This window comes from Phyllobates terribilis, unplaced genomic scaffold (assembly GCF_046119375.1).
Source record: "Phyllobates terribilis strain yellow unplaced genomic scaffold, ASM4611937v1 Scaffold_1__5_contigs__length_1240528914, whole genome shotgun sequence".
In the NCBI taxonomy this organism is placed as follows: Eukaryota; Metazoa; Chordata; class Amphibia; order Anura; family Dendrobatidae; genus Phyllobates; species Phyllobates terribilis.
Window position 1 is genome coordinate 370,953,259 of NW_027362761.1, and position 22,992 is coordinate 370,976,250.

General features: G+C 39.4%; 1 protein-coding gene across 2 annotated transcripts in view; it reads left to right on the forward strand.

The window, feature by feature from the left end:
• Positions 1-22,992, forward strand: part of WSCD2 (WSC domain containing 2) — a 627,547-nt gene that overhangs the window by 484,388 nt on the left and 120,167 nt on the right. For both annotated transcript variants that reach the window (XM_073676363.1, XM_073676364.1), the window contains exon 6: positions 16,093-16,214. In XM_073676363.1, the coding sequence (XP_073532464.1) occupies positions 16,093-16,214 (122 nt within the window). The remainder of the gene's footprint in view (positions 1-16,092; positions 16,215-22,992) is intronic.

Here is a 22,992-nt window from a genome sequence, read left to right on the forward strand (position 1 = left end):
CAGTTCTTAATACTGTGACATGACAACAATCCAAAACACAAAGCCAAGTCGACCTGTCATTGGCTACAGCAGAACAAAGTGAAGGTTCTGGAGTGGCCAAATCAGTTTCCTGACCTAAATATCATTGAGCCACTCTGGGGAGATCTCAAGCGCGCAGTTCATGCTAGACAGCCAGGAATTTATAGGAATTGGAGGCTTTTTGCCAAAAAGAATGGGCAGCTTTACCATCTGAGAAATTAAAGAACCTCATCCACAACTACCACAAAAGACTTCAAGATGTCATTGATGTTAGAGGGGGCAAAACACGTATTAAAAACTGGGGTGTGTGAACTTTTGATCATGGTTATTTGGATGTTTTTAGTTGTCATTAAGATTTAAAAAGAGAAAACACAGTAGTTTGACAATAAATGGCTTCACACAACCAATAACCATGAGTGGAGAAAAAGTTTTTTTGTTATCATTCATATTCTCTGAAACAAGGCCAAGAAAGGAAAGATTCTGCTGGGGTATGTAAACTTTTGAGTACAACTGTGTGTGTGTATACAGTACAGACCAAAAGTTTGGACATAACTTCTCATTTAAAGATTTTTCTTTATTTTCATGACTTTGAAAATTGTACATTCACACTGAAGTCATCAAAACTATGAATTAACACATGTGGAATTATATACTTAACAAAAAAGTGTGAAACAACTGAAAATATGTCTTATATTCTAGGCTCTTCAAAGTAGCCACCTTTTGCTTTGATGACTGCTTTGCACACTTTTGGCATTCTCTTGATGAGCTTCAAGAGGTAGTCACCGGAAATGGTTTTCACTTCACAGGTGTGCCCTGTCAGGTTTAATAAGTGGGATTTCTTGTCTTGTAAATGGGGTTGCGACCATCAGTTGTGTTGTGCAGAAGTCAGGTGGATAAACAGCTGATAGTCTTAATGAATGGACTGTTAGAATTTGTATTATGGCAAGAAAAAAGCAGCTAAGTAAAGAAAAACGAGTGGCCATCATTACTTTAAGAAATGAAGGTCAGTCAGTCCGAAAAATTGGGCAAACTTTGAAAGTGTCCCCAAGTGCAGTTGCAAAAACCATCAAGTGCTATAAAGAAACTGGATTACATGAGGACCGCCCCAGGAAAGGAAGACCAAGAGTCACCTTTGCTTCTGAGGATAAGTTTATCCGAGTCACCAGCCTCAGAAATCGCAGGTTAACAGCAGCTCAGAATAGAGACCAGGTCAATACCACACAGAGTTCTAGCAGCAAACACATCTCTCCAACAACTGTTAAGAGGAGACTTTGTGCAGCAAGCCTTCATGGTAAAATAGCTGCTAGGAAACCACTGCTAAGGACAGGCAACAATCAGAAGAGACTTGTTTGGGCTAAAGAACACAAGTAATGCAAATTAGACAAGTGGAAATCTGTGCTTTGGTCTGATGAGTCCAAATTTGAGATCTTTGGTTCCAACCACCGTGTCTTTGTGCGACGCAGAAAAGGTGAACGGATGGACTCTACATGCCTGGTTCCCACAGTGAAGCATGGAGGAGGAGGTGTGATGGTGTGGGGGTGCTTTGCTGGTGACACTGTTGGGGATTTATTCAAAATTGAAGGCATGCTGAACCAGCATGGCTCCCACAGCATCTTTAAGCGCCATGCTATTCCATCCGGTTTGCGTTTAGTTGGACCATCATTTATTTTTCAACAGGACAATGACCCCAAACACACCTCCAGGCTGTGTAAGGGCTATTTGACCAAGAAGGAGAGTGATGGGGTGCTACGCCAGATGACCTGGCCTCCTCAGTCACCAGACCTGAACCCAATGGAGATGGTTTGGGGTTAGCTGGACCACAGAGTGAAGGCAAAAGGGCCAACAAGTGCTAAGAATCTCTGGGAACTCCTTCAAGATTGTTGGAAGACCATTTCCGGTGACTACCTCTTGAAGCTCATCAACAGAATGCCAAGAGTGTGCAAAGCAGTCATCAAAGCAAAAGGTGGCTACTTTGAAGAAACTAGAATATAAGACATATTTTCAGTTGTTTCACAATTTTTTGTTAAGTATATAATTCCACATGTGTTAATTCATAGTATTGATGCCTTCAGTGTGAATGTACAATTTTCACAGTCATGAAAATACAGAAAAATCTTAAAATGAGTAGGGGTGTCCAAACTTTTGGTCTGTACTGTATATATAATGTATTTATGTAATGTATTTATATATGTTTATGTATATATGATGCTGTGACATCCTAACCCAACAATATAGAGTTACAAATGCAGCAAAATTCTAATTCTCCCATAATGAACCCAGCATTCACTGCTCCCATGTCAGCAGATGAAAAGAAGGTGATGCAGTATTCTGTCCCAGCATGAAATGTAGTTAGGGAAGAATGACATTTATTAACACAATTTCCAGTTATCTTCCTGGTCATGGGATTGCTGTGAAATTGGTGCAAGTCTTCTACAAGACCTGTCAGTTATATGACTTATGAGGCGTCTTTGTGGGGATGATGTTTTATTCAAGTACACTAGGACGTCCAGAGCAAAATGTAATATCCACTTCTAGTCCTCAGCCAGAAATCATCATATCTCACCAATGCTTTTTACTTCTCAGATATTGTGACTTTCTGCTGATAACTCAACTACCTTGACTTGTGCAGATAAAATTGCTCTACAGATTAACAGATCTATAACATGCTGGCTAATCATCTTCACGGAACAATTGTTCATCAAGACATGCTGTCATCACGAATTTGATTTTTTTTCTGGGTGCAGCCAAGTAGCAACTGTCTGCTTGAAAGATTTTTCTTTTCCTTTTAGACCATCTCAGCATAATACTACACAAAGAAATACCTAGAACAAAGACAATTTTCTCTTGATTCAATATAATTTATATGGAAACTGCTAACATCAGGAGAAAATCGAAAGATAAGAACAGAGCAGTTAATGTTTTTTTGTCCATGAAGTTGATAGGGAAAATTAACCCTTACTTATTTGCTTTATTATTTAATTAATATTGCTATATAGTATTAGATTGAGGAATCAGATTTTTTATTACTATTATTTATATAATGCTAGTATGTTGGGATAAGCGGACCCGTGGAAGTTCGTGTTCATCAAGTTCGACCAAACTTTAGTCCAAAGTTCGGTTCAGGTACCAGAACTGTACCTTACCTCGGACCTCTGAACATTGCTACGGAGTTCCGGGGAAAGTCCATGTTCAGCGTTTAGCACCGGATAGTAACTGTCCAGTACCCACACCGAACTTGTAAATTCGGGTTCACCCATCTCTATTAGCTATGTCAACAGTATTAGCCAATTAAGATGGCTATGACCTCTGGACTAACACTACTCTAAAAGAGAACCTGCCAGGCACGAGCTTTGGAGAAGGTGCGGACGACCACTGCAGGAGAAATGTTTATTACATGATGACCATATAGTCTTCAAAAGCATCAGTCACTTTTTGCACTCTTTGTAGTTCTCCTCCCTTCATGAAGTCTATATACTTTAATAGGACAAAGGGACAGGGGTTGTCCTAATGGGACCACCACTTTAACTTAAATTAACCCCTTCACCCGGGCCATTTTCTGTTTTTAGGCTTTCATTTTTTGCTCTCCTTCTTCCCAGAGCCATAACTTTTTAATTTTTCTAACAATATTTTTTTGTGGGACAAGTTGTACTCTTGAACTACACCATTGAATTTACTATATAGTGTACTGGAAAACAGGAAAAAAATTCCAAGTGTGGTGAAATTCCACTGTTTTTTGTTTTTTTTTTTGTTTTTTTTACCATGATCACTAAATGCTAAAACTGACCTGCCATTATTATTCTCCAGGTCATTATGAGTTTGTTGATACCAAACATATAGATTCTTTTTTGTTTAAGTGCTGAAAAAAAAATCTAAAGTGGTGAAAAAAAAAAGTCGCCATTTTCCGAGAACCGTAGTGTCTCCATTTTTCAGGATCTGGGGCCGGGTGGGGGCTCATTTTTTGTGCGCTGAGCTGCCGTTTTTATTGATACCATTTTGGAGTAGATAGGATGTTTTGATCGCCTGTTATTGCATTTTATTGCAATATTGCAGCTACCAAAAAACGTAATTCTGGCATTTTGATTTTTTTTCTCGTTACGCCGTTTACCGATCAAATTAATTCTTTTTTTACATTGATATATTGGGCGATTCTGAAAGCGGCAATACCAAATATGTGTATATTTCATTTTTTTATTGTTTTATTTTGAATGAGGCGTAAGGGGGGTGATTTGAACTTTTATATTTTTTACATTTTTTTAAATATTTTTAAAAACACTTTGTTTTACTTATTACATGCTTCAATAGTCTCCATGGGATATTAGAAGCTCCGATGTTCTGATCACCTGTGCTACTCACAGGTGATTATCAGATCGCCTGTGTGTAGCAGAATTGCTCACTTGCTGTATGCGCTCATAGCATCCTGGCAGTGACAACCACAGGGGTCTCCTGCAGACCCCGGGTTGTCATGTCAACACATCGGCGACCCATGGTTGTAGGACACGGGTGCCGGTAAGCTTAACCTCTACTGTGGGTAAAAACCTGGAGGGTTTCCTAAGAGTTGCTATACTAGAGTATCTGAAGAATAATAACCTCATGACCCAATATCAACATAGGTTTACGAGGGACCATTCCTGTCAAACTAATCTGATCAGTTTTTATGAGGAGGCAAGTTCTGGACTGGACCAAGGAAATGCAGTGGATGTTGTGTATATGGACTTTTCAAAAGCTTTTGATACAGTTCCACACAAAAGGTTGATACATAAAATGAGAACAATGGGGATAGGGGAAAATATATGTATGTGGGTTAAGAATTGGCTCAGTGATAGGAAACAAAGGGTGGTTATTAATGGAAAACACTCAGATTGGGTCTCAGTTAACAGTGGGGTACCACAGGGGTCAGTATTGGGCCCCTTTCTTTTTAACATATTTATTAATGACCTTGTAGGGGTCATACAGAGTAATATTTCAATATTTGCAGATGACACTAAACTCTGCTGGGTAATCAATACAGAGGAGGACAATTTTATATTACAGGAGGATCTATGTAAATTAGAAGCTTGGGGTGATAAATGGCAAATGAGCTTTAATGGGGATAAATGTAAGGTAATGCACTTGGGCAGAGGAAATAAAATGTATAATTATATGCTTAATTGTAAAACACTGGGCAAAACTGTAACTGAAAAAGACCTGGGTGTATTGGTGGACGACAAGCTCACGTTTAGTGGCCAGTGTCAGGCTGCTGCTGCAAAGGCAAATAAAATAATGGGATGCATTAAAAGAGGCATAGATGTTCATGAGGAGAACATAATTTTACCTCTATACAAGTCATTACTGCGACCACACTTAGAATACTGTGTACAGTTCTGGTCTCCGGTGTATAAGAAAGACATAGCTGAACTAGTGCGGGTGCAGAGAAGAGCGACCAAGGTTATTAGAGGACTGGGGGGTCTGCAATACCAAGACAGGTTATTACACTTGGGGTTATTTACTGTGGAAAAAGAAGGCTTAGGGGTAATCTTATTACTATGTGCAAGTATATGAGGGGACAGTACAAAGACCTTTCTACTGATCTTTTTACTCTGAGGCCTGAGACGGGGACAAGGGGGCATCTTCTACGTCTGGAGGAAAGAAGGTTTAATCATAATCACAGACGGGGATTCTTTACTGTAAGAGCAGTGAGACTATGGAACTCTCTGCCGCATGATGTTGTAATGAGTGATTCACTGTTAAAATTTAAGAAGGGCATGGATGCCTTTCTTGAAAAGTATAATATTACAGGTTATAAATACTAGATTCCTTGATAGGGCGTTGATCTAGGGAACTAGTCTGATTGTCGTATGGAGTCGGGAAGGAATTTTTTTCCCCAATGTGGAGCTTAGTGTTTGCCACATGGGTTTTTTTTGCCTTCCTCTGGATCAATAAGTTAGGCTATGGGTTGAACTAGATGGACTTAGTCTTCCTTCAACCTTAAAAGCTATGTTACTATGATGGGCAGGACTTATGACATCTTTCCGCCGCGGCCATGTTAATTGCCACTGTCAGAGATTGACAGCAGAATTTCACATGTTAACAGCCCCGGGTGAATCGTGAATCTCGTCCGTGGCTGTTAGGGGCACATGACAGCTGTACAGATCAGCTGTCATGTCCCCAGAAAGGTGCGGGCTCATCGCCGGAGCGCATGCTGAAGGGAGAGACACGACATGTGTCATATATGTACGGCACATGTCGGAAAGAGGTTAATAATTGTATGTTTTTACAGTTTTTGAATAAAGTTGTAAACAAAAAAGATATCAATACAAACACAGACAAAACAAGCAAACGTGGCACAGAGCCTAAGCTAGTTGGACAGGGGCTGTCTCTATGGAATAGCCTAATGTCATTAAAGGGATATTGCCCTTGTTGAACAGGGTTTATCCTTATGGGACTAATTCTTTAACTCAGGTTTTTATACGGATGTTCTTAGGGTTTGTTCAGATGCTTTATATTTTGTGCCTTCAAACTTCTACCCAAACAGAAAGAGCATACAAACCTGGCACACTGCAAGACAAATATGCTAATCACTCAGACAACCTTCTGTCCTGGTATACAATGACATCTTAATTAGCCTTAAACAAAATGTTGTTTTTTTCCCAATAAATTGAAGTAATTTAGGAAAGACTATTAAGGCTATATGCAAAAAATGTGCTGCCCTTTATGTCTCACCTAGCTATTACACTTCTCTATGCAGTCAGTCTAATTGAGAGCTATGGCATTTATTCAGGCTTACAAATAAATGGGCAACATTTTTAGTGCTGTGAAATTCAAGTGATCCTGAGAGAATTCAAATATTTATTGTAAGATTCTGAAAATTATAGTCTGGCTTTGAATATGAACACGTCTTCACCTTTGAAGTACAATAAATGACAGATAAATTCTGAAGCACCTTCTTTTCCTATTTCTTCTGTCCTTAAGAAGACGTATCAATTGGATTAAAGTAATAGACTTATCTAACTTCTGGAACTTGTTTGACCATTTAATTTATTTGGGCATGAACTCAAGTTAAAATATCTAGCTGTGTCCTTTATGGACATAAATGCTATAATACCTTGGCTTTGAAGTGTTTGATGTTTTACTTTCCATTTGCTTTTCATATCTCAGCCACTATAGCTACTTGCAAATAGCAGCTTTTGACAGGAAAGCTAGAAAGATTCACATTGTTGGATAACCACTCTATGTATTACGTCATCACTACTGATGAGCAGATCTTTTGAAAATTAAATTTGCCGACATTGCTGAATTTTCCCCCAAAATTTGATTTGAACAAGTTTGCAAAGAATCTCAATACTGGAAAGCTTGTAATTGCTCAGAAAAATATGCATGGGAGAGAGGAGAAAGAAAGAACCCTGCTGGGCATAAGAACTTACATTCTATAGGAGAGAAAGAGAGGACCTTGCCGACCACAAGAGCTTACACTTTACAGAAAATAACAAGGACCTTGCTGATCATATGAGTCTACACTCTACAGGAGAGAGAGGAACCCACTGCTCATAAGAGCTTACACTCTACAGGAGAGAGAAAGGGGATCATTCTGACTATAAGAGCGTAAACTCTACAGAAGAGGAAGAAAACAGTGCTGATCATATGAGTTTATAGTCTACAGGAGAGAGAGCGAACCCTCTTGACCATAAGAAACTACACTACAGAAATGAGAGCACTGCAGACCATAAAAACGTATACCCTACAAATAAATGGAGTACAAATCCCACAAAACAACATAACTATTAAAATATCAAATTTTATTAAGTTCCAATATAAAAACACGCACAATTTGCTTAAGACAATAAATAGGTCCATTGGGGTAGGAATCACACAAAATCAGTTTGGCAAATAAGTCTGGGTTCAGATGGTGTCATCCAAAGAGCATAGAGAGTATAAAGAATGGCACTTAAAATGTATATCGGATCATCAGTCCACAGCAACAGAGTCTATATATATAGGGATGCCAAGGTCTAAACATATGAATCTTAGTCTACATAATTGAACTAGATAGAGGTAAACCACAATGTGCTAGTTCAGATAGTCAGAGACCGATAGTCACATGACATACATATACATAGCTAAAAAATCATCGTCCTTCAAATGAGGTAAGGGATAGTGTTAGCTGTATATATTGGACTAACCCATTAAGTTATGTGTCATAGAATTGATATAAGTCATGTAATGCAAACTCCCAAATGACTCACCCATCTGTGCAGTGACCCCTATGCCGCGCTGAAGCCCCGACGCGCGTTTCGCGTGTTGCTTCTTCTGGAGGCTGTGATAGAGCGTGTGGATCGCCATCTTTAAATGCCCAGTATAATTAAGGTGCCGGTGTCAGCGCCGATATGCGGCGCGCGCGCAAGTAACCGCCCCCCCCCAGATGCGTCATATTCGGCCAATTCCTGACGGGGCTGTGGGCCGGAACAATGCGTTCCAGTGACGTCAAAGGTCCACCTCCCCATCATACGGAAGCCTTCAGGACGCAACGGGCTGGGGCGGCCCCGTGCACGCGCAGCTCAGCAATAGACATCGTAAGGAAGAAATAACAGCTGGGCAGATATCCCAATACATACAGACCACACATATAACAACAGCATATATGAGCACAACAAAAGCACCCATTATATGCACCATCAGGACATCCCAAGAAGGAGGAGAAATGAATACAACCCCCATATATTATCAATCCGCAATATTCTGACACCCACATACCATAGTCAAGAACAAAAAAAGGAGAAAAATAGTTAATATAGAAATGTCCTCTATATCATCACATAGGTGGAGGCTTTAGGGATCTTGTTATGTGGATGGTATCCGGGATTAACATGGAGGGAGTTCATTTCATCCATACTGGAAGGGACATGTCCAAATAAAGTTGAAATTAGTCCAAATTATGGTCCAAGTATGTATCAAAAAACAAATTATACTGAAAAAGACAAAACAAAAAATGATTTAAAATCCACACATAAATAAAAAAGGGAGATGAAAAAGAATCAATCTACAGATAGGGAGCAAAGCTATTGAGCTCATTGAGACCCCTAGGGGTCATAGTGTCCAGGATAATACGTGAGATTCTATCCAGACACTGGCCCATATTAAAAACGGAACCTACACTTAATCAAGTTTTACCTGAGAGACCATTAATGACAGCAAGGCGGGGTAAAAGTCTAAAAGACTCTTTGGTAAGAAGCCACTATGTCGCCCCCACAACCACTCTGTTTGGAGTTGGAAAACCAAGGTGGGGTTGTTATCCGTGCGGGTCCTGTTTGGCCTGCAGGAATATAGTGAGGGCTATGACATTTACATCCGCGGATGGTTTGCGGAATTTTAAGATTACCCGTCATATTTCCTGCAGTTCCACGGACATTATTTATTTGGCCCAATGCTCCTGCAATTTAAGTTATGTAGGGCTCACATCTAGGGAATTTCGGGTCCGAGTGAGAGAACACGTGAGAGCTATAGTGGCGGCACGGGAGGTCTCTGACTTAACGCTACTTAAGACCATCCCGCGGCACTTCAAACTGCGCCATAATTGTGATCCCTCATGCCTCAAATTCAGAGGCATTGATCAGATACACCTCGGCAGTCGGGGTGGGGATCACAAGCGTGTTTTGGCACAGCTGGAGTGCCGCTGGATAGCTGTCCTGGACACTATGACCCCTAGGGGTCTCAATGAGCTCGATAGCTTTGCTCCCTATCTGTAGATTGATTCTTTTTCATCTCCCTTTTTTATTTATGTGTGGATTTTAAATCATTTTTTGTTTTGTCCTTTTCAGTATAATTTGTTTTTTGATACATACTTGGACCATAATTTGGACTAATTTCAACTTTATTTGGACATGTCCCTTCCAGTATGGATGAAATGAACTCCCTCCATGTTAATCCCTGGATACCATCCACATAACAAGATCCCTAAAACCTCCACCTATGTGATGATACAGAGGACATTTCTATATTAACTATTTTTCTCCTTTTTTTGTTCTTGACTATGGTATGTGGGTGTCAGAATATTGCGGATTGATAATATATGGGGGTTGTATTCATTTCTCCTCCTTCTTGGGATGTCCTGATGGTGCATATAATGGGTGCTTTTGTTGTGCTCATATATGCTGTTGTTATATGTGTGGTCTGTATGTATTGGGATATCTGCCCAGCTGTTATTTCTTCCTTACGATGTCTATTGCTGAGCTGCGCGTGCGCGGGGCCGCCCCAGCCCGTCGCGTCCTGAAGGCTTCCATATGATGGGGAGGTGGGCCTTTGACGTCACTGGAACGCATTGTTCCGGCCCACAGCCCCGTCAGGAATTGGCCGAATATGACGCATCTGGGGGGGGCGGTTACTTGCGCGCGCGCCGCATATCGGCGCTGACACCGGCACCTTAATTATACTGGGCATTTAAAGATGGCGATCCACACGCTCTATCACAGCCTCCAGAAGAAGCAACACGCGAAACGCGCGTCGGGGCTTCAGCGCGGCATAGGGGTCACTGCACAGATAGGTGAGTCATTTGGGAGTTTGCATTACATGACTTATATCAATTCTATGACACATAACTTAATGGGTTAGTCCAATATATACAGCTAACACTATCCCTTATCTCATTTGAAGGACGATGATTTTTTAGCTATGTATATGTATGTCATGTGACTATCGGTCTCTGACTATCTGAACTAGCACATTGTGGTTTACCTCTATCTAGTTCAATTATGTAGACTAAGATTCATACGTTTAGACCTTGGCATCCCTATATACAGTATATAGACTCTGTTGTTGTGGACTGATGATCCGATATACATTTTAAGTGCCTTTCTTTATACTCTCTATACTCTTTGGATGACACCATCTGAACCCAGACTTATTTGCCAAACTGATTTTGTGTGATTCCTACCCCAAGGGACCTATTTATTGTCTTAAGTAAATTGTGCGTGTTTTTATATTGGAACTTAATAAAATTTGATATTTTAATAGTTATGTTGTTTTGTGGGATTTGTACTCCATTTATTTGTAGGGTATGTGTCTAGTTGGGAGTATCCCTAGCATCTAATATGCTACTAATATTATACTATATAGTTCGGCTCACTGTTTATGTCTGACCATAAAAACGTACACTCTACAGAAGAGAGAGAAAGAGAGAGGGGGAGGGGGGGAACCTGCTGACGATAAGAACTTACACTCTATAGGAGAGAGAGACTTGCCCAGTGACTCTGGAGATGAAAATCAACTCTGCCTTACAAACTGTGCTCCAGTGGGAACCACTAATCTCAGATTAAGACTACAGTTTGGAGTCACTTGCCAAATTTTGTTTGTATCTACTTTTATTTGGTGGAAAATGCAATTTCTGCATCCTCTTCTGCTATTCTGCAACCTCAAAAGTTCAAAATTGTGTGGACTATACTGGATATATTTGAGAAAAAAAACAAGAAAGATTTAATTTCAGTTTCTGGATGTGGATAATACCATTTTCACATTAGGAATCTAGTGATATATATTTTTATTATTTGTCTAAGAAAATTAACTTGGACACTAGCAATTTAAGGAAGTTTATTTCTCCACAATAAGTGAATACAATTATTATTTATCTTCTGTACCTGACTTAACCCATCCTATATTAATTTGCATTTGATTATGTCACAATGATTACAATGATATCCAATTTTTTTTTTCATACTTTATTACTTACACAGGAAAATCACTTTTAATTGGTAATAAAAAAAAATTTTGTGTAGTGTTTTGAGAGCTATAAATTTATTACTTTATCATTTGTAGAGCTGTATGAGGACAAGTTTTTGATTCTGGCATAATTTTTTTTACTTTTTGTGTCGGATAAATAATGACAGAGTTATAGTACATGTCCTTGTGGACGTGGCAATGTTTTAAAGCTATGTTTGGTTTATTCTGGAAAAAAAATAATTTTAACCCTTCACAAAATATGATGTATATATGTCATATGTCATGTCCCTGACTTTGATGCGAGCTACGACGCTGAGCTCACATCTTTTTCTGCACTTGACAACTGATTTAATCAGTTGACATTTCCCTTTAATAGCCGTGGCTGGATCAGTGCTCCACCCGTGGCTGTTAACCAGTTAAATCCCACTATCAATCTCTGACAGCGGAATTTAACACGTGCCGGGCACAAAAACGCGTCATTCCGGACGCCCATCACCTGTCACATGATTGCGGGGCACCGATGCATTGTTATGACAGCCGGGTGTCTGCAGAAGACCACCATGCCTATCATTACGATTCTCCTGTGAACACCAGTTCGTGGCCAACATTTATAGGAGATCATGATTTCTGCTATACATAACAATGCTATGTATATCACAGGCGATAGGAAGCGTGCAGCTTCAAGACTCCTAAGGGGACAATTAAAAAGAGTAAAACGTTTTTAAAAATATGAAGAAAAAAAAACGCAAAAGTTCAAATCACCCCTCTTTTGCCCCATTGAAAATAAAACAATAAAAAAATAAACATATTTATATTTACATACAGAGCTACTCCGAAAACTCACCATCTGGGGATCTGCTCTTCAAAGTTGTTTGCTAGACCTAGTGCTAATGCACCAAGCTGGCAGACAGAAACTAGCCACACCTCATGGATCCACGAGCCACATGTGGCTCCTGAGCCACAGGTTGGGGACCTCAGGTGTACAACAGGAGAAGCAGATTATATTGATAATAGTTTTGTGAGAAAACATTAAGTATACTAAACATTTTGTGGTCTTTCTATACTTAGGAGTACAGTATACACAGTACACTGAATCTTTTTGAACATAATATGTAGCCACTTTCAAAAACTTAGAAATTAAACTCATTGCTTGTCTATGCAATGGAAGTTAAAAATAATTAAACATCTTTTTCAACATTATCCCATTCTAATGAGCACTTCTCCACATATAAACCGTCCCTCACCACTTCCAAGTCCATACTCACTGCAGCAAAACAAACTACTTCTCATCTCAGATATCCACCCTGTCTCACAACCCTAAACAGCTGTTCAACACTTTCAATTCTCTCCTCCATCCCACAGCGCCTCCTCCCTCTCCTATCATCTCAGCTGAAGACTTTGACACATTCTTCAAGCAAAAGATTGATAACATCAGAGAAAGTTTTGGCCTACAGTGCCCACAGCCCCTCCTCACAACTACTTAGCCCTCCGCCTCCAAAACCAGCTTCTCCACCATTAACCTATCATCAACAGCTGGTGTCTTCCCCTCATGCTTTAAACATGCCTCGATCACACCCTTCCTCAAAAAGCCCTCCCTTGACCCATCCTTTATGTCTAGCTATCGCCCCACGTCACTTTTTCCCTAGGCCTCAAAACTACTGGAACAACACATCCATCTTGAATTGTCCTCCCACTTCTCCTCCTGCTTCCTCTTTGACCGCTTACAATCTGGCTTCTGACCACATCATTCCATTGAAACTGCCCTCACTAAAGTGACCAATGACATACTAACTGCCAAATCTAAGAGACACTACTCTGTCCTACTCCTCCTGGACCTGTCCTCTGCCTTCGACACATTAGACCATTTCCTCCTACTACAGATTCTCTCATCTCTTGGAATCACAGACTTGGCTCTATCTTGGCCCTACCTTTTCATTCGTAACAGACTGGACATTCAGCGTCTCTCACTCACACACCACCTCCTCATTCCACCTCCTATCTCTCGGTGTTCCCCAAAGTTCAGTTCTAGGAGCCCTGTTCTTCTCCATCTTCAAGTTTGGCCTGGGACATCTCATAGAGTCCCACGGCATTCAGTATCATCTCTATGCTGATGACACACAGATCTACCTTTCTGGAACCGATATCACCTCTTTACTAACCAGAATCACGCAATGTCTGTCCTCTATTTCATCCTTCTTCTCTCCTTGATTTCTAAAACTTAAAATGGACAAAACAGAATTCATTATCATTCCTCCATCTCACTCAACCCCCCCAACAGACCTATCCATCAAAGTCAATGGCTGCTCACTCCCCCTAGTCCTTCAAGCTCACTGCCTCGGGGTAACCCTTGACTCTGATCTCTCCTTCAAACGACATATCCAAGCCCTTTCCACTTTCTGCCTACTCAAACTCAAAAATATTTCCCAGATCTGTATATTCTTTAACCAAGAATCCGCAAAAACACTAGTGCATGCCCTCATCATTTCACATCTTGACTTCTGCAACCTACTGCTCTGTGACCTCCCTTCTAACACTCTCACACCCCTCCAATCTATCCTAAAATCTTCTGCCCGACTAATTCACCTTTCCCCCTGCTATTTCCTGGCCTCTCCTATCTGACAATCCCTTCACTGGCTCCCCATTGCTCAGAGGCTCCAGTTCAAAAAACCCTAACCATGGCATTCAAAGCCATCCACAGCATGTCTCATCTCATGTCTGTGACCTAGTCTCCCAGTACTTACCAGCACGCAACCTCTGATCCTCACAAGATCTTCTTCTTTACTCCACTCTTATCTCTTCTTTCCACAATCGAATACAAGATTTATCCCGTGCATCCCCCCTACTCTGGAACTCTCTACCCCAACATTTCTGACTCTTGCCTACTGTTAAAACCTACAAAAGGCACCCGAAGACCCACCTCTTCCGACAAGTATACAACCTGCAGTAACCCTCGCTCCACCATGCTGCTGCACGACCAGCTCTATCCTCACCTACTGTATCCTCACCCATCCCTTGTAGACTGTGAGCCCTCATGTGTAGAGTTCTCTCTCATCCTATACCAGTCAGTGGCTTATATTGTGCATGATTATTGTACTTGTTTTTTATTATATATACCCCTTTTTACATCTAAAGCGCCATTGAATAAATGGTGCTATATTAATAAATAATAATAATAACACTACAAATGTTGAAGAGAGTGTCATCTTTATATTTCTACTAATTTAAACCAGATATTGACATATATTATTTGTTAAATTAATTTTTTTATTATATTTTTTTATGCATTATTATGTGGATATATTTTGTCTGACAAGCTGTTCTATTCTGTTACCAGCTGTGTTAACTCATTGGGCCCAATACATCAAGATCTCTCTCTGTCATCCTCGTAATGACCTTTCAGTATTTTAGATCTTTAAAATATTTAAGACTTTTAGATCTGTCATACAGTGTCCCGGGCCAGAGAAATGTTTTCCCACTGGCGTGTCCAGTTCATTCTCAATTTTGTGTCTGTGTAAATTCATTCTCTTTTGCAGTTTTTGCATAGTTTCTCCAATATAAACTCCCTCCTTCTGGGCACCTTGTACATTGTGAAAAGAGAAAAATCTGGGAATTCAAATTGATAAGAATATTCAATTCCTTGACAAAAGGACTCAATCTAACACCTGGATTTATGACTCACTACATGGACACAATTCACCCTACCACCAGATGCACTGCAGATAATTAAACATTCCCATGGCCTCTCCATTTGCAACAAAAAAACATAATTTGATCTCCTTGACATGTAAGCAGGAGGCATCACCCCTTACACCTCATGAACAAATGTCTTGCTGTAACATCTCTTAAATGTTGTGCCTTGTGTCATATTAATTAATTTGTAATATATGCCTGAAGAAGGGGCCTCTGTGCTCTGAAAGCTTGCATATATATATTTTTTCTGATTAGCCAATAAAGGTATCACTACGAGAATACTTTTGTCATTTTTGGGCATAAAAGTATTTACATCAATTTTTCTGGCTAACACGGTACCACAATATTTTACATCTCTGAAATGCCCCATGTTTCAGAATCAAACAAATATGGCTGAAGTCATACAGACTGTCTGATACATGTTGCCCATGATCCGGGCAGCATGTATCTGCTCTCAGGTTCTCCTTAAGTGTCATGTAAACTGTACTGTAAAAAATATAATCCTAATGCTGTACATAGAATAGGATGAAAACACATGCAACTCCATATGCATTATTGTGAGTTAATTGAATTTTGGTCCGTTTTACCCATCACGAAGACACTTTACCTATCAATAAGCTCCTACGACAAATAACATAAATTTTTGTATTAGTGCTGATTCTGATTTTTTTTCTTTTCATTCTGCATTGTTGATTACAGATGGCAGTGCCATATTTCGTGGATGTTTCCGAAGACCAGACAATATATCTCTGGCTATCCCAGTGAGCAACATTATGTTAAATATGTCTGTGGACAAATGTGTTGATTTCTGCACTGAAAAGGTTAGTTTTTTTTTCATTTTGCATTTTTTTTCAAAATCCACCTTCAGTTTTGTTGTCCTATAAATAGTACTATAATTAATTCACAATTTTTTTGCTTTTGCCAATTCTAACAAGCATACACAAAAAGTTGATAATCTGTATATTTAACACAGGCAGTCGAATGTTTCTGCCAGGTCTCTACTTTAGGTTTACATTACTCCTTCTGTAAGTTAATACTTCTATTTAATTTGCATACAAATTAAAGTGAACCTATCATCTCCAGAAATGCTATCCACTTGAAAATATAGTCATAATCTGCAGGTAAATAGTGTTTAAATCATGTCTTACTGGCTTACCAAAGCAGCCACTACAAGGAGAAAATGAAGTTCTACAGAATGCTTCATGTAGCTATTCACTTCTAGTCATCAAGGCGGTGCAAGGCGCTGTTACAGATATTGCTCACTATACAGCATACCACTGCACAATGTTTGACTGTCTGCGGTGCAGCTTGAGTGTGAAGAGCAGGCAGTTAATCAATGTGCCGGGCAGTGATTACAGCATGTTCTCTGTATAGTGAGCAGTGACTGCATTGCCTGATGACTGGAAGTTAGCAGCTGCAGGAAAGACATAACTTTATTTTCTCCCTTTAGCTGCAATTCCAGTAAGTCTGGCAGACATGCCAGACACTAGATCTCCAGGTAAATAATGTTTTTGGAGATGGCAGGTTCATTTTACAGCTTGAAATTGTTCTGTTCATTTAAATATTAAACTTGTAGAATAAATAATAGTAAAAAAAAATGTTTCTACTAATACCAAATACTGTGTACATTGTATCTCCATGCAATTACAATATACATTTACAGCCTAAATTAAATAAAGTGTATCTAGTTGTGTGATATTATAGAACAACAGTGCCTGTTGTCTAGAAATATCTACCATCATAATTACTGGGCAGAAAATGGATTTTGACTGCTGTTCTGATTGTAGCTGTTTTGAAAGTTTAATATTTTACTTTATTTTAAGCTATTTAGGATACCTTCACACATGGCATGCTTTGCTGCATTTTTTTTTCATTTTCTGAAACCTTTTTTTGTTGAAAAAGCCTTCTTTTTTATTTTATGTAAAGTGCTCTACAAACAGTTATTTCAACTCTTTGTGTCAAGGGCATCTTTTTTTTACAAACCCAGTATTTTGTAGGGTATGCATTTTTTAAATAGTTGGCTTTATGTCTTTATCCTGGATTTCTTACTTCCTTTAATACTTGACAATACCCTGCTGCTAGTTAACATGACATACTATTTACACCCTGATTCTTCTCTACAAGTGAACCACTTTTAATCTCATTAAGAAATATGTTACCTATGGATTCTTAGTAACGAAATACATAATCTTACATTAATCTGTATTCAAAATCATTTGGGAAGTGGATGCCTCTATATTGACTGTAACATCTTGAATGCCAATTGTCATTAGGGCAGAAAATACCCTTGTTTTCTGTGCATGTCTTCTGTTAAAACATAATTAGCAGAGATAAGCAGCTCAATCCGTGGCGGGTCAAGTTTGTGTCAAATTAACTAAAAGTTGTGGTTTCACGCAAATTCGAACATGTTGAGATTTCATTTGTGATTCTCAAAAACATAACTTGCCTGGCACCATTTTCCATGCTGCTGAAGCATCAGAGAGTAGGCTAATGTAATTTTTCTTTGCCGTGCGGGCCTCCCCATAATGCCCTGCAGCTATGACATATTACGGATTATCATACCTTGTACAGTGGTGGTCAGTACCTAGACCATCACAGATCTGCGGCTCTCAGTGGAGCACAGTTTGTTTGGTAGAGTCGTTTTTCATCTTCAAAATCACTGGGTCTCCTTCTACTGTAGAGTGTAAGCTCTTATGTTTTCAGGGTCCTCTCTCTCGCCTGTAGAGTATAAGCTCTGATAGTTCTCAAGTTCCTCTCCCTCCTGTAGAGTGTCATCTCTTATGGCTAGCAGGGTCCTCTCGTTCTTTCCTGTAGAGTACAAGCTCTTATGGCTGGTAGCGTCCTATTTCTCTCTTTCCTGTAGAGTGTAAACTCTTATGGTCAGTGGGGTTTTCTCTCTCTCTCGCTCTTTCTCCTCTCTCCTCTGCCCTACATGTATTTTCTGAGCAATTATAAGATTTCCAGTATTGAGATATGTGAAAACTTTTTTGTCGCGAATAGAATTTTTAGGGAAATTTTGGCGAAGTTGGCAAGTTTTAATTTCAAAAGATCTCTTCATCTCTAATGATAGGCTCAAAGCAAATTGAGAGTATATTTGCCATTCAATTCTCTGCATGAAGGCAATTGTTATTTAGGTAAACTTGGTTGCGTCTATTCTTTAACAGCACAGGAATCATTAACTACTAGTGATGACCAAGCATTAAAATGCTTGAGTGCTCGGTACTCGAATCAAGCCGGTCGGACAGGCTCGACTTGAGTACCAAGTATAATGGAAGTAAATGAGAAACTTTGAACATTCTTCCAGAAGACCCTAACAGGAGGGCTGGGGAGTTAGGAAAATCGCTGAAATGGATGGAAACAGCACTGAAATGTAATGGTAACAGCATGGGGATTATGCCTGGACACATCTCTGACTGCAATATCGCTGCTGGAAACAATGTTGTCAGAGAATTACTCCACTTTTATGGACAGACAATAAAACATACACAACCAAAGATAAAATTAATTTCACAGGGAAAAATGTTAAGAAACATTCTTTCCTGTGTATTGACTTGTATATAAGGCGAAAAAAAACAAAACACCTCCTCCACCTTTTCATAGCTGGTCCATCTCTCAACATATTTCCCCATTGCCTATGATTACAGTAGATGACATAGTATAGGGGCAACTAAAACTACACCCACCAGTAGTCACCGGTAAATGTAATTTTAACATTTTACCACCTTATCTGGGCATGTGGTGTGTGTGACATGGTCAGACACATCCTGTTTAATTTATGAAGGAGGGACTCTGAAACTCACAAAGCCTATGCTAACAATGCAAGAACTGCCAACAATTAGAAGTAAGAGGGACTCCTGTATTAGACATAAAGGAGGACCTCATACACATTCTGTTAAAATTGTTAGGTAGTGGAACTCCTATACTCATAAAGCCTATATACTAAGTGCAAGGGCTGCCAAAAATTAGGACGGATTGCAATACACTTTGGAAGACACGTGGAAGTGGGCCTCAGCAAACATTTTTGTCCCTTTTTTAAGGAGTGGGACTCCTAAACTGGTAAAGTCTATGCACTAAGTGCAAGGCCTGCTAAAAATAATAAGTAGGGACTAGAATACTCCCTGGAGGATATATAGAGGAGGGCCTCAGAAAATATTTTTTTACCATTTTTAAGGACTGGGAATCCTAGACTGGTTAAGCCTTTGCACTAAGTGTAAGAGCTGAGAAACATTTACCCCTTGGAGGTGTATACATGTATGTATGTATGAGAATTGTAGAGGTAGGCCTCATACACATCCTGTAAAAATTGTGAAGAAGGACATCATACACATCCTGGAAATATTAAGATTGAGGTTCACATGATGACCCTCCAAAAATTATGAGTGAGGGCCTCCTGATGACCCTCTAAAAATTTGGAGCAAGGGCCACATGATGACCCTCTAAACTAAAAATTTGGAGCGGAGGCTGCATGGTCACCCTCTAAAAATTATGAGTAAGGGCCGCCTGATGATGCCCTTAGAATTATGAGCCAAGGCCGCATGATGACCCTGTTGATATGGTGAAGAAGGAGGAGGAGGACAAGAAAAATAAGAAACCATGAACCGTATACCCTTTTTTGGGTGGGAAAGGTTGCATGGGAATACACCAGAAAAAAAAGGAACATTTGAATTTGCTCGGCTCCGAATATGTTCCGCTGATGTCATCTAGTAGAGTTGAGAAGTCTGGGCCCACGACCTCGTCCCTTGTGTGCACCATTAGCAGCACATCCACTTCCCCGTTCCTTACCACATGCCTTGCACATTTTAATTTAGATATATAATATATGCCTGCAAACTTTCCAGTATTAATAGGGAAAATAAAATATGTAGTCCTGAAAAGTACTTTTGTTTTTAGGTTGCAGCAGCAGTATACCTATAGAAGGACTTTAAGGCAATAAACCCTGCCTATATGCCTCTAATCCAAAACTATCCCTCCTCCACCAGCTGTCCCTACACTGAATGCAGGTAACAGCGATTTTACTAGAGAAAGGACAGTATGTAGCCCTGAAAAGTACTTTTCTTTTAATGGTGCAGCAGCAGTATACAAGTACTGCAATAGCAATTAAACACTGCCTATATGCCTGCTCTAATCTAAGCTCTCCCTCCTAGATCAACTCTCCCTGAACTGTTTCCAGAGGCGAGTGTGCTGAGCCTCGAGTCACTGGGTCTTATATAAGACCCGATGTGTCTGGCCAATCACAGTAATGCCAGTAGCCAATACAGCTACGGCATTACCATGTATGGCAGGCAATCCTCGCATGTTTATTGGCTGTCTAACAGCCGCAAAATATGCAGGGAGGCGACTCGAGCATGGTGCTTGAGCACCCGCGATACTCGATCGAGTAATGAGCATACCCAAGCACCCCTATGCTCGATCAAATATCGAGCAGTGGTGAGCACGCTCACTCATCACTATTGTCTACAAATCTCTGGATATGGTCCTAGAGGTGGTTTTACAATTATAAACTGTATGTTGGTAAACCTATGGACCTACTGTAAGTTATCCATTAGACACTTGTGTCAAGCACCTTTGTAATATCCAAAAAATACAATATCCACACCCACTCCTCTGTCCAAGCTTCTGCTCACCGCTTCATAAAATCAAACCCCAGTTAGCTTGACAATTTCTGTCTGATATAAAATTGCACGGTTACTTATAATACTATTTTCTGTCACTTATACCTACGTGTTTTACCTCAATGGATGTTAAGCTTATTGGTTTATCCTTAGCTAGACAACCTATATTATATAAAATAGACTTGTGATATAGAATGGATTTATTTCTAAATATCAGGACAACATGATATTGCAGATATACTGCAGTTAAAATAACCAAGTCTGCTCATCACTGTATCCTAAACTAAGACTGCATAAAAAAACATAATTTGGGTAAGTAAAATAGTCCTTTTCTACAAGTTCCAAGAAATGTATATAATCAGTTTGTCTACTCTTAGCTTTTAGGCTTCATATTTGGGATTCTCATAGAGCGTATTGCTTTACTTACAAACTACACGTTCCTTGATATTGAAATCAATTACTTTTTTCTCATCACTCCTTAGATTGAGGTAGCAGTGATCTTCATAGACGGTCATATTAACACTTCAGCACATTAATTTGCAAGAAAGAGCTGTTCAATTGTAGTTTATTGACTGTTGATATACTAGTATGGATAGTAATTGAGATGCATCATTATGGATTTCCCATCAGATAAACTTGATGGAACAGTATACTCAAAGAACACATGGAAACTCAATAAAGCTCTTCAGCAATATTCATATGTCCTCTATCACCACCAGAATTACTACAAATCATGTTCAAAAAGTTACCTGGAAATATCATTAGACTGGGAAAAAATGAGCGGTTGTATTGACAGGAAAGCAGAGCATCTAAAAGTGTTTCTTAATTGAGTTATATTAATCAAATATCTGCTTGGAGAAGATTTGGCGAAAAACAGAAGCAGAAATTTACATGTGAAGAAATGGATTTGGTTGGACTAGCTGTAAGGACTGCAAACATTGTAAATCTAATGCAATCACACATTCTACATAAACCTTTTCGCTATAAAAGTTAATGAACTGGGAATTTACATAATTATTTAAAATGTTTATTTTTTTATCTGTCAGTACAATTGGGAAGATAAAATAAAGCTACTTTTTTTCTATGGTTTAAAAATTTTTAATAGAAAATTATTTTAAATTAAAACAGGATTATATGTATACAGTCATGGCCAAAAGTGTTGGCATCCTTGAAATTGTTCCAAAAAATGAAGTATTTCTCCTAGAAAATAAATACACATGTTTTGTTACACACAAGTTTATTTTCTTTGTGTGTTTTGGAGCAACTCATAAAACAGAGAAAAAAAGGCAAATTCTGAATAATTTTACACAGAAGCGCAAAATGGGAAGAACAAAATCATTGGCACCTTTCCAAAATTGTGGGTAAACAACTTAGTTTCAAGCATGTAATGCTCGTTCAAACTCACCTGTGGCAAGTAACAGGTAAGGGCAATATGAAAATCACACCTGAAACCAGACAAAAAGGGGAAAAGTTGACTCAATGTTTGCATTGTGTTTCTGTGTGTGTCACACTAAGCATAGAGAACAGAGAGAGTAGAAAAGAACTGTCTGGGGACTTGAGAACCAACATTTTTGAAAAAATTAAACAGTCTCAAGGTTACAATCCATCTCCAGAGATTTTGATGTTCCTTTGGCCACGTTGCGCAACATAATCAAGACGTTTACAACCCGTGGCACTATAGGTAATCTCCCTGTAAGTGGACGGCAGAGAAAAAGTGATGAAAGGTATCAATGCAGGATTGCCCAGATGGTGGATAAGCAGTCTCAATCAAGTTCCGAAGAGATTCAAGCTATCCTGCAGGCTCAGGATGCATTGGTGTCAGCGCAAACTATCCATCGACATTTGAATGAAATTAAACGCTATGGCAGGAGACCCAGAAGGACCCCACTGCTGACACAGAGTAAAAAAAAGCACATCATTCTACTGTTTACCAATAACAGAATAAGGCCCACAATGAAAAGAACACAGTACCTATAGTCAAGCATGG